Source organism: Pseudozyma hubeiensis (genome assembly GCF_000403515.1).
Source record: "Pseudozyma hubeiensis SY62 DNA, scaffold: PHS22, whole genome shotgun sequence".
Lineage (NCBI taxonomy): Eukaryota > Fungi > Basidiomycota > Ustilaginomycetes > Ustilaginales > Ustilaginaceae > Pseudozyma > Pseudozyma hubeiensis.
The window spans coordinates 490,167-502,201 of NW_012133804.1; the positions used below are offsets into that span (position 1 = coordinate 490,167).

The window sequence follows — 12,035 nt, forward strand, 5'->3', positions numbered from 1 at the left end:
GAGAGTGGAAGTGAGAGTGTGCAAGTGGTGGAAACGGAGGCAGATTTGAGGTCAAAGACTTTGAAGGCAGGAAAAGTATCTGTCAAGAGAGCTCTGTGATGTTGAACGATAGGGATTTGAGCCCAAGCTTCGGGACTTTATGGCTGCGACGACCAAACAGCACCGTCGAGCCCGTGCAAATGTGAACGAGCTCCGCCAGAGCTTCGAGTCTGAGCTCACAGATGCAGTACCACCGCCACTTGGGTTGGCCGGTCGATGTGCCCTGGTGTGCCATGTCTGCTCGCCAAAGAAGGTGCATCGAGTGACCGCCATTGTAGGGCGTGTGATGGTCGGCATCGCGATGATAGCCGTATTCGAGCTTGGCGATGCCCCTGTTCACATGCATCGGTGGGTTTCAAGTCTTGCACATCAGAGCGCGACGTTCGGGCTTGTCAAGGCATCGGTGTGAGGCAAGATGCCTAAGCTGTTCGAAGAGCTTCTGAAGCCTGGGAGACTCGAAAACTTACAATCATGCAACCAAACGGTCTCTTGCTTATACCGGACCTGGTCAGCGCGGGATTTTGATGCGTCTCCAGAGCAGCACCACATCGAAGTATCGTTCGGCGAGAAAGAAGCCCACGAGATGATTTGGCGTCCTACCTTGTCGTAGTCGGTGGGGTCCGAATGAGAGCTGAGATGACAATCAAGTTTAGTGATCGAGTACTGTAGCGACGAAGCCTTTCCTTCGCACATGAACTGCACACCAGGTAGCAGCGCTTCGCTGCCCGATGCTGCTTGGAGCATGGAAAGTGAATCCCACGACCGAGCTGTGATGACACTCTAGCCTTATCGTTCTGCATCATTTTGGCAAAAATCCTGTCCTGCTATCGAGTGTGGGGACGAAGACGTGAGCCTCTCCAACCCACTGTGGGCTTGTTGACTCTTTGCAGGTAATCGAAACAATGCGCTCCTCCACGTTGACGCAGGAAAGCATTGGCTGGACATTACCGTCAGCAATGAAACCGGCTCGAGCTGTGCGGAACTTGCCGTTTGCGCAGCCGCTCAGTCGACCCACCAAGGATGGGAAGAGTTCAAGAAGCACGATAGAGCTGATGAAAGCAGGAAACCGACGGGAAGTCGTCGCTGTCCCACTTTCAGGTGGAGCCAAGACGCCGGTCTGCTCACTAAACTTCTGTACAGCGCTACTGTATATTGTATGCTCGAAGTTCAATTAGAGCGGAGAGATGAATATGATGTCGTGATCGAGGACTCAACTGCGGTATCGAGATACGATCAGGCGACAGCAGCTTTGCAAGCGAATGTCTGTTGCGAGAGTAGGAAGGAAGACGACCTCGATCTCAAAACTTTCATCGAGCGGAAACAGTGTCGGCGCTGCTGCTCTGGTCTCATCTGCAACGTTTCGTGCTGGACTTTACTGTTCGAGATGGAACCGGGTACGGGTTATCCGGCGAGGACACACTACGTCAAAGCGTATGATGAGCTGGCTCTCCTGCTGCTAGAGACAAGCATATTGAGCGCTTGCCGTGAGAAACATGTGAAACAGTGGGTGCTGAGATCACTGAATACCACTGAGCTCATGTGACTCGTCTTAGGAGTTCTTTCGCAGGACGCCGTATATTTTGACGCCGCGCAGGCGGTTCAGACTCGGATTCCTCAAGCGTTTTGGCGACGGCCGCTATCGTATTGATAAATTGACCGATAGAAGATACGGCCCGGAAGAATGCACGGAACAGACCTTGCGCGAAATGGTCAGCTCCAGTCGCAGGTCCAACATAATCGATGCCTACTTCTGCTGCATCTATCATGATAGCTAGTTGTGGCGTTTGATGTGATTCTGTACGTTTCGTAGAGTGACGAGGCTGACGCGGATGGTCGACTTCGTGCATTTAGACCGTTTCCGGATGCTGGCAGCGACAATATCGAAACTGTACGGGATCGGTCAACCCTTCTCGGAAAAGAACTGAAGCCGGTATGTGAGCCGCACAAGCACCTTGGTGTTGCCGGGCATCCCTGCCAAAGCGCAACAGTAATCGTATGCCACTGTGCCCGAGCTGCAAACCCTTCGTTACGCTGGACGTTACGCTGCACATTCCTCGCTCCAGCTCACGACGGCTTTGCGTCGCCAGCCAGTTGATTTCAGGCAGTTTGCGGACAAGTTTACGACAGACAAAGATGCGAGCCAATACAAAACACAAGAAGAACAGAGTGGTTTCGGCAGCATGGCGACTTTCAGATACACCTGAACGCTTTGACAAGCGGGAGTGTGCTGACTGGAGAATGTGACGTGGACGTGCAAAGTGCTACGAGCAATCGAGGACACTTCAGATTCAGCCAGACACCTCGTTGCCTTTGCCGTCGTTCTCTTGTGCTTTGTCCTCGAGCTCAGCTCTTGCACTGCGTCTTGGCCCAAGGTCACATGTGCGACTCCTCGCATCGTACCTAAGACAATTCAGCTCCCTGGCCTGCAGGCTGCAGAGGGGAGAGCAGCACCGTCGAGATCCTGATCGTTCAAACAGTCTGACCGTTCGTCACGGTAAATCTCGATCGAGGAGGGATCCGGTCCCTTTGCAGTAAGATTCGTCAGAAGGCCCATTTGCGACAACACCCACATGTTTGCGCCACTCGTGTGAGAAGAGTTTCCGGCCATGTATCGAGCAAACACATCGTCGTTGATGCCGCCGAGTCGCTCAAACTCTTCGAAGTCGAAGTTCTGTGCCCAACCCTTCTGGCATGACACGTGTGCCTTCTCTTCCTGCGCTCGAAGATCGTTCGAATTGGTGTCATGCGTTGCTGCTAGGACGGCGATGACGACAGCGCCAGCTAGCAGCGAAAGGATCCTGAACCAGAACATCGGTAGATAACCTGGATAAGTTTAGGGGAGTTGTCAGTACTGATGTATCTGTCGACGAGTTTCTTGCCGCAACAAGCTCTAAAAAGCTGACAATAGTACTGGTGTACAGTACTTACAGCGGACTTCGAAATAAGGCTGACGATGTGTGGGCGGGCTGATCAGGTCTCCAGGTCTTACGATTTGTGACGTCTGTACGCTGGAGCGATATTCAACACAAGCGTGGATTCGAAAGCTTTGGAGTAGTTGTGGATGTCAGGAGGGAAGGTGTGCATGTTCCTGCTCGACAAACCTACAGCTGGTTACCTGGGACTTTGTGGTTACCTGGGACTTTGTGGTGGAACGCAATCGACGTCGTCGCGGAGCTATCACCCACATTTTACACGCTTGACCTGCCAACGGATCATCGTTGGCCTACAAGTACATTTGTGACCTCATTTTGGAATCCCACCGATAATGCAAGCGGCGAGAGCGCGCTGGACTTTGGCGTAGTGTTGCAGGCATGACGTTGGGACTGCTCGCTTTCAGTCTGTCGTCAGGTTCTAGTTCAACGATTGTTGCGTGTGCAACGGCATTCTTGCCGGCGACGGCGTCGAATGACGATCTCGCAGCGCTCTTGTATATATGTGACAGTGTTTGCTCACACATAGAAGGTCTGATCGTCAGCACCACTGGCCCTTTCTCACGACACATCGTGCCACTTTGGAAAGACGTGTCGCTCTACTTTCTGGCTATCAGAGCCAAACAAATCCTGTGTCAAATAGGTCCCACAAGGAGCGGGAAGCGGCTCCAAGACATTGCAGAGCTCTTGCAGAGTAAGAAGGTTTCCAAGCAGTATTGTCTGCTATTAAAAGCTAGAGCGGGTAGACGTCGGGTCGATCATGTTCTATGTAATGACTCGATGACACGATGTAGTTTTGGATCCCTTGTGGCAACATCGCCTTTCGACTGACCGGGGCAGCTTGTCGTACGTTACTGCCATTGTGTCCCTCGCTGTTGATTCCGATCTGACACGCTATCTCTTCGAGTTGGGTTGCGGCGTTTCCTACACGCACTTCTGCTCGGCAGCCAGAGCCCAGAACTCGCCTCGGGCTCGGAGTAGCTCTTGCGGGGCTCCTGACTCGACATTTCGACCGTTGGCCATACAGATGATTTGATCGAATGCGATGACGGTGGCGATTCGATGAGCGACCGCAATCACAGTGCAATTGGCAAATTTTGTTGCCAGCACAGCTTGTACCGTCTTTTCCGTTTCGACATCCATTGCGCTTGTGGCTTCGTCGAGAACAAGGATCTCTTTCTTCCGCAGTAACGCTCGTGCCAACGCTAGAAGCTGCCTCTGACCCGTACTGATATAAGTGTCTCCTGTCAGCAGGAGCTGTTCGAGCTGATCTGGCTGTTTCTTTACAAACTCGGTCAGGTGACAGGCGTGGAGCGCCGACCAAATTTCGTCGTCCGAGCACGTCAGGTCTGGATCCAGGTTTTCGCGGATGCTGGCGGCAAGCAGAAGAGGCGTCTGCGGAATGATGGTCATGGCAGACCGGAGTGTCTTCACGGATATTTGCGAAATGTCAACTCCATCGAGCATGATCGTGCCGGCTCGCATCGAGATCATCCTGAATAGCGCCATAAGCACAGTGCTCTTTCCGGACCCGCTCCGGCCAACGATACCTAGTCGCTTCCCCGCCGATAGCTCAAAACTGAGCTCGTGCAGGGCGGGCTTGAGATTTGCGCCGTAGGAGACCGAGACTTTATCGAAGCTTATCTTTCCCTCGATCGTCAATTCGTCCTCCTGATGATCGTTAGGCGGCTTCTCGACAATAGCAGAGCGTTCTTCAGGCTCGACAAGGCAGAATTCGCGGACACGTTCGAGGGCGACGCCGGCAATTTCGACTTCGGTAAGGCTGACGATGAACTGATTCAGCGAAGCGCCCAATGAGGTTGCCTGTACCAGTGCAACGCCGAGCACTCCTGCGTGCAATGAATGGCGTAACACGACCGCCAGGAGAACCAAGGCGATGTTCGTGATCGTGGTGAGAAGAAGAAGCCAAACCTGAAGCCATCTGCGGACGGTGAAAAGATGGTAGTAGGGCCTCTGAGAGGCATTGAGCAACGCCGTGTTGCGCTCTAACAAGGCTCTGTCGCGCTGGAGTGCGCGCGCTGTTGCTAAGCCTGCCGGCACAGACGTCTCGGCGAAGGCGGAGTACAGCGGGCTTTTGGTTGCCATCTCCAGCCTGCGCAGCTGACGACTAGCGGGGAGGTAGAGGCGTTGTATGGCCCAGGAAGCGACACATAGCACTATCACCAAGACGACAAGGTACGGCGTCGCGACGATCATGGTGACGAGGGAACCGAACAACATCATGAGTACACCGACTGTGTTGATGATCGCAAAGACAAACGTCTGGTCAATATGGAAAATATCTTGAGAGAAACGGTTGGTGATCTGCCCTGTGGTCCACTGGGTAAAAAACGAGATGGGTGCCGACAAGACGGCCTTGAGTTGGGCATCATGGAGGCGATTTCCCGCCGATTCGGCACAGTTGACACAGAAGATCCAGATTCCTGTGGCAAGGAAAGCTGCGACTGCAGGCGGCAGGAGGAGATAGCCTGCTGTCCAAGCAACCCAGTGGCGGAAGCGATGTTCTTGCTGGGCTTTAGCCCAGGCTTGTAGGTAGTACGGTGTGCCTAGGAGGGTGCCGGTTGTGAGGGCGCAAAGGATGAGGAAAACAAAGACTTTGCTGCGGCCAGCGGCATTCAGCCACATCTCATACGTTTTGAGACCAACGGACCCGGTGAGGATGTCTTCGTGATCGTCATCCGAGCCCGGCTGCAAGGCACTCTTGTCCTCGGGGGCGAGAACCCGTTGTGACTCCTCCAGGCTGTGGCGAGACATCGCGTCTTTGCCTTTCAGCGAGAGGTTTTCATAATTGCCCGACTCTGCAATTTTGCCTGCATCGATGCGAATGACCAGCTGGGCATGATGAAGCAGATGGATAGCATTTGTGGCCATCACAATTGTTTTGCCTCTCAAAAGACCGGCAGGTCCCATGAGAGCACGCCACATATGAGCGGCCGTCTCGGCATCCAAAGCGCTAGTGATGTCGTCGAGGACATATGCTTCGGCACCGCTATACACAGCACGGGCTACGGCAACTCTTTGACGCTGCCCGCCGCTCAGCGCATTAACATGTGTTGCATCGCCTTTGGGCAGTCCTTCGATGTCTTCTGTAAGGGCACATGCTCGAAGTGCTTGCGAATAAAGGTCCTCATTGTAATCGCCAGTGGCAAAGACAATATTGTCGCGAATTGAACATTTCTCCTGCAGCCATATGTCTTGGCTGACGTAGGCAACACGTGTCGCCAGCAATGGCAGCTGTTGTTCCCCTGCTAGCAAATCGCATTCCCCGAGCAAGGCTAGTAGCAAGGTTGATTTTCCTTGACCCAGCTGGCCGCAGACCATGGTCAGCTTGCCAGCAGGGATTTCAATGTTGACGTTGGCGAGCACAGTTTCCTCGGCCCAGCCCAAGCTTGCGTTTCTGAAAATGGCGGCATGACGAAGTGCTTGGCCATCGCTTCCAGTTTCAGCAGCAGAGCCAGCATTCATGTCTTCGCCTATGGCAGACTGGACATCGGGTTTTACCTCGCTGGTGAGGAAGGCTTGGATACGTTCCATGCTGGACCGCGCCTGCAGAAGAGAGGCGTATTGCTGTCCGAGCTGAAATAGTGGGCTTCGAATGAGTTGGAAGATGGTCAAGGTGGTGAAGACGGTGTTCAGATCGAATCGGTTCGATCCAGACAGTCTGTCGACGACAATGAGAGTGACAAAGGTGAAAAATCCCATCATTTCGTCGGCAGAGTTGGTGAAGGTGATGACTTCCGTGATCTGCTTCATTAACGTGCTGCGTGCCGAGAGCTCCTTGGCGCGTGCTTTGCAGACTTTTGCGTGGAGAATATCTTCGTAGGCCGAAAGCTTGGCCCCTTTAATGTCCGAAATAATGCTAGTGGTGAGATCTACTCGTTCGTCCGTGGCTGCACTCCAATTGCCTTGCTTCGTGCCCATTCCTCGACTAGTAAGGGGGGTCAAGAGGAAGCAAATCACGACAGACACAATGGAAGCCAGAAAGACGAGACCAAGCTGAGCGTACAGCAGATACATGCCAACAACGATTGTGATGCATCCACTCCAGATTTCATGGATGACATCGATGGCATCAACGATGCGTTCGGTGTCTACGCTCATCAGATTGGCGGCTTTGCCACCACCACTAGTCTGGGCAACCCGCGCGTGGAGATCGAGACCTTTGCGGTAGATGGATTCCACGTAGGCACCCCGCACTTTCGCCATGAGTTGCGACGAGGTATGCCAAAATTGACCTTCTGACAGGGCCATGCCGAGATAGATGAAGGCGTAGGCGCCCACCAAGCCCCAGCCGTAGACCTTTGGTTGTGCTGCGTCGTGAGTTTGGGCCTCGTCGCTCTCTGCGTAAGACTGGACAAAGGCGAGCGTGGTCGAAACCAAGAAGGGCTGTGCGAGCTGACATGCGGTCAGCAGCAACTTCCATGGCATAGGAGCCAAAGCAGATCGGGGAAAGGCACGAAGTGTTGCGCTGAGCAAGCTTCGCTGTACAACCCTCGGAGGGAAGATCTTGTGACCGTGGCCGGGACCATTTCTGTCATCGTCGCACCAAGACGAAGGCAGCTTCTCGAGGGGGTAACTTTCGCTTTTGGGGTGCTCTGCGCTTGTGTTGATTCTGTTCTTGATGTCATCGAAGTCGTGATCCTGTGACATGGAGTGAGGACGTTGCGGCTCAATGGAAACACCTGTCCAGGCAGCGACGAACTCGTGGGCAAGAGACTGTCCGTAAAATTCTGTCTTGAGGGCTTGCAAGTTGTCGAGCTGCAGCGGAGAACGATAGCCGGACCAGAGAAGAGGGAATACCCAGACGAACAGCAGGCGAGAGAAGAAGCCGGCGCGAGACTCGTGAGTGGAGTCGTGCTTGTGCTCGGCAGTGGGAAGACCGCTGGCGTTCTCGAGGGTGAGCAGAATGCCTAAGCAGCTGAAAGAAACAAGATCGATAGTGAAGATGGGTGAACTGCGAATTGCAGGGACTGCATTGAAGGTTCGAATACGGGAGGCATTGAAGAGAAGCGAAACGAGAAGCCAGAGAGGCAAAAGCATGGAACCTCCTCGTGTCTTTTTGCGCTCAGCGACCGAAAGAGGCACAGCAAGACCAGAAGCGAGGAGTAGCAGGATGTAGCTAGGAAGAGCAGTTGTTTGATCGAGCGCATGGCGCAGAGTGCTGGACGAAGGTACCGCAATGATGACGAAGACAACGAGGTTGAGGAGAGCGTTGATGAGGAACACGGAAGCGCCCAAGAGGCTGATGGGGTCAGCGTCAGGACGGCAAAAAGGAACCAACGGAAGCCGATGAGGTTGCGAAACCCCTCTGATATCTGGCTTACGTCGAAGACGGTTGAGTCGAGCTGCAAAGAGAACGATGGCAATGCAGGAGGGAAGGATAACAAAGACGACGTTGGAGAATCGTAGAGTGAAGTCGAAGAAGCGACAGTTTGAGACAGGCGAAAAGTCGCCATCATTGCATGTAGGCATGCTGAAGCCAAGGTGCAGCGTGGAAAGGAGTTGCGCCTCTCGTACAGGGCGCATGCTTCCAAAGACGTCAGACATCGACACGGAAAGGTAGGGTTGATGATATGCTTGGTCTAGTGTGAAGGAGGGACAAAGGATCAGGTCGACGGTCGTACCTAGTCTAAGAGAAGGAAACGAACATCCTAGGGTATACGCAGGCATCATACGCGATAGCTTATATCTTGCTTGCCGCCGGCGTCGGATACGCTTCAGCCGACCAGATCAGTCTGCCTGGTCACGGTCAGTCTTTCGACGGCTAATCCTCAGCCGTGCGATGGAGCTGAAGATAAGCAGACAAGCAAAATGATAACTTTGCGGCGCTATATTATATTAAATATTTTGAACGAAAGTATAAGCGAGGAAGTGGTTGCTGCGCAAGCATCAGGGTGCATTCTGTCTCGAACCGAGGTCATCCAGCTGGACAGCGTTCCGTCGGCGCAGGGTCCACCATGGTTAGCTCCAGGACGCACTGGACGTAGAATCGTGCACACGAGAAAGAACGTACTACTGGTTTATTTAATTTTCTCTTGTTCTCTTTCGAAAGATGGAATCGCAAGCTCGGATGAGTGAGTTCCATGCATGGAAAGCAACATTGCCGCCTGAGCGGCGGCTCGCATCAACGAAATTGATTTATTAAATCGTATCACTGTATCCCAACTTCTCAGCTTTGCACGAAGCCAGAGGCGGCAAAATCGGTTCTGCATTCTCATCCATCCATGCACGTCGGTTTCGCAACATCTCCTTTCTTTCCTTTCCTTGACGGGCGAGCTTCGCCGTCCGGCACCAGGGTCGCTGTTCACCATATCCAATGATTCTCAGGCCACTGCGCACGAGTCGACGCCTTTGCTATCAACAGTCTATCAGCCAGATCACGCGGAGCCGACGTCCCTGGACAGCAGCGATGCTGGTGCCGAATCGACAAGCGATGCTGCCCCCACCACAAGCGCACAGCAGACATGGCTGGATTGTTCGACAAGACAAGCCCTTGTCGCTGTAATTGTAGCCAACTTGCTGGTCGCGTTGGGCCACTATGTTGCCATCAGCTCCATCGTGGATCTCATCCGTGGGCTCAGCTGCCAAGAGTACTACTTGCTGCATTCTGTCCAATCGAGTCGATCTAGCGGTCAGCGCGACTGCAGCCTAGTCGAAGTTCAAGATCGCACCTCGACGATCTTCTCCTACATGCTCAGCATCAACAGCTTCATCTCGTGCCTTTCTGCGCTGTGCTTAGCACCCTGGCTGCTTCGACTTCTTGGGCGTCGCCTCACCATGATCATTGCTGTCCTCGCACCTACTGCAGAGCTTTTTGTGCTCACAAGTGTCCCCAATAGTTTTGCACGCGCCGACGCCTGGATCCAATCCCCCACGGCATCTCTTCGCTTGCTGCTACTCGAGTCGATGCTCTTCGGCCTGGTTGGATGCCCTGACACACTGATCGGCATTGTCTCGCAGTCGATCGTCCTTGACGCTGCTCCAGCAACACTGCGCTCCACCTGGCTTGCCCGCTTGTCGTCCTGCACCTTTCTCGGCATGCTCGCTTCCACCTTGCTTCTCAACACTCTATCGCTCGACACCTCTCGCGATGATGTCTCCGACAAGCTCCCCATCTTGCTCGGAGCTCTCGTCTCCACAGCGGCTCTCTTGTGGACCTGCATGTCCTTGCCGTCTCACATGCCAGACAACACGGCTCGTCAAGATGCAAGCTTTGAATCGACCAACACTGTCGATGGGACTCGTTCAACAGTTTGGAGCCTCAAGGCACACCTACTTCGAGCAACGCAGCCCCTTCAACTCTTGCAGCCCATCAAAAACGATAACCAGACACAAGGTGGTCCAAAACGACGGGATTGGCGTCTGACAAAACTCATCCTAGCTGCTACGCTCTGCGATCAGATTGCTCTCACCACAAACTTGCAGGTCATTTACATTCAGACCCGCTTTAGCCTACATGCTCAGGATCTTAGTCGGCTGTTGGGCCTCGTTGGCCTGATCAAGTGGGTCTACCTTGTGCTCATCTTTCCTCGCATCGCAAATGCCATCCGCCTTCGATACCGCACAGGAGCTATCATGGGAATCGGTAACAACAACAGCCCTGGTCTCAAAAGCGCCGCTGCCGCAGCAGATCGCCTGATCGCAGTGATTTCCATGTCCATCGATGTCTTGGCTTGGGCTGTGATCATCGTCGCGGGCAGAGCGCTCAACTACCCGACGTATCTTCTCGGACTGACCCTGTATGCGCTTGCTGGAGCAAACGTGTCATCTATCACATCCCTTGCTTCCATCTTGCTTCCCCACCAAGTCAGTACAGAAAACCTTGTTGCGACGCTCTCGTCGCTTGCAAATATCATGAGCACGATTGGACCCATCTTGAATGCCAATCTCTACCGTTTTGGCCTCAAGAGGGGCTTTCCAGAGATCGTTTTTGCCATGGCAGCTGCCATCTCGGTTGCAGTGGCAGGGATGGTAGCCGCAACGAGTCCCTCGGTGCGTGCCGCAAACTCACCCTCTCGCAGCGGATAGACATGTCATGATCTCTTCCTAAGCTGTTCAATAGCAGACCAATCTCGTCGACATTACAACTGCTAGCGAGCTCGAAGTCGAAATATTGCCTGCATAGCGCAGCTACATCTGAGATGCTGGTGCACTAATCCAAGCGTACATGCAAATGACGTCTAATTTACTTGTCTTCAAAGCATGGCCCAAGCGTGCTGGGCGCATTGAGTGTGGTACGCTCCCCTGTGTGCACAAAGGCGCGCGCGCTCCTGTCTGCAAAGCGAGCCTGGTTCTTGTCATGCATCTGAGGCCTGATAACATCGGCAGCGTATTGAAGGAAGCATAGGGGTGAGCTTTGAGAAGACGACGTTGAGCTTGGACTTCCTTACATTCCAACCATCGACGCTTACCTCACGACTACACTATAACGATTGTGTTGACAACGGACCTTCCTTCCTCGTCTTCTGCAACGACGAAACACGCTCTGCCACAATGAACCAAAGCAACGACTTGTATGATCGTGGCGACGTCGAAATCTTCTACATGGGCAAAGGCACCTACCGTCAAGTTGTCCAAGGTGACGGACGCAAAGCAATGCAACAATTCCTTGACGTCCTACAGAGGTTCGAGAAGGATCCAAGGTTTTCCGTTAAAAGTGCGCACTGGGAGCCGGCCAGAGCCACTATCTTTGTGCGGGACGATGCTCCAGAAAGCGACAATGTGGCTTGCACGTTCGAGGTTGAAGACGTCAAGCACTAGCTATCGTAAGGTTCAGCAAGAGGGTGCCCCAATTCTTCTCTGCTCTCGTGCTTGTCTCTTCGGAGCGATCCCCCATTCGTCTCCGAAGGATTTTTGCAACCTTTCCCTCTTCTGCTCGCTCACACCTAGAAGAGCTCAACTGTTCGCCCCTGAGCTTTATTCCTCATTGTATCTTCATTCAGCAATAAGTGTCACACCGCAAGATCAAGCCAGTCACTTCGGCTAGTCGCACACAATTGAGGCAATCGGCAGTTGTCTGTCCGTTTGAATCAAAAATGCACGAAG

General features: G+C 53.4%; 4 protein-coding genes across 4 annotated transcripts; 2 read left to right on the forward strand and 2 right to left on the reverse strand.

Moving 5' to 3' along the window:
• Positions 1 to 139: 139 nt before the first annotated feature.
• On the forward strand, positions 140 to 2,243 carry PHSY_002334 (hypothetical protein; the record flags this gene model as incomplete). Its single annotated transcript, XM_012332958.1, has 6 exons — positions 140 to 387; positions 576 to 652; positions 930 to 1,542; positions 1,634 to 1,748; positions 1,850 to 1,969; positions 2,103 to 2,243. 6 exons carry the CDS (start codon positions 140 to 142, stop codon positions 2,241 to 2,243), a joined length of 1,314 nt encoding a protein of 437 aa, XP_012188348.1.
• An 84-nt stretch (positions 2,244 to 2,327) lies between these two features.
• Positions 2,328 to 2,851, reverse strand: PHSY_002335 (hypothetical protein; the record flags this gene model as incomplete). The annotated part of the gene is made up of 2 exons (XM_012332959.1): positions 2,328 to 2,439; positions 2,523 to 2,851. The coding sequence occupies 2 exons, from the start codon at positions 2,849 to 2,851 to the stop codon at positions 2,328 to 2,330; spliced, it is 441 nt and encodes a 146-aa protein (XP_012188349.1).
• Positions 2,852 to 3,893: 1,042 nt separating this feature from the next.
• Positions 3,894 to 8,462, reverse strand: PHSY_002336 (ABC multidrug transporter; the record flags this gene model as incomplete). Its single annotated transcript, XM_012332960.1, has 1 exon — positions 3,894 to 8,462. One exon carries the CDS (start codon positions 8,460 to 8,462, stop codon positions 3,894 to 3,896), a length of 4,569 nt encoding a protein of 1,522 aa, XP_012188350.1.
• A 52-nt stretch (positions 8,463 to 8,514) lies between these two features.
• On the forward strand, positions 8,515 to 11,750 carry PHSY_002337 (hypothetical protein; the record flags this gene model as incomplete). The annotated part of the gene is made up of 3 exons (XM_012332961.1): positions 8,515 to 8,549; positions 9,164 to 10,982; positions 11,319 to 11,750. The coding sequence occupies 3 exons, from the start codon at positions 8,515 to 8,517 to the stop codon at positions 11,748 to 11,750; spliced, it is 2,286 nt and encodes a 761-aa protein (XP_012188351.1).
• Positions 11,751 to 12,035: the final 285 nt, after the last annotated feature.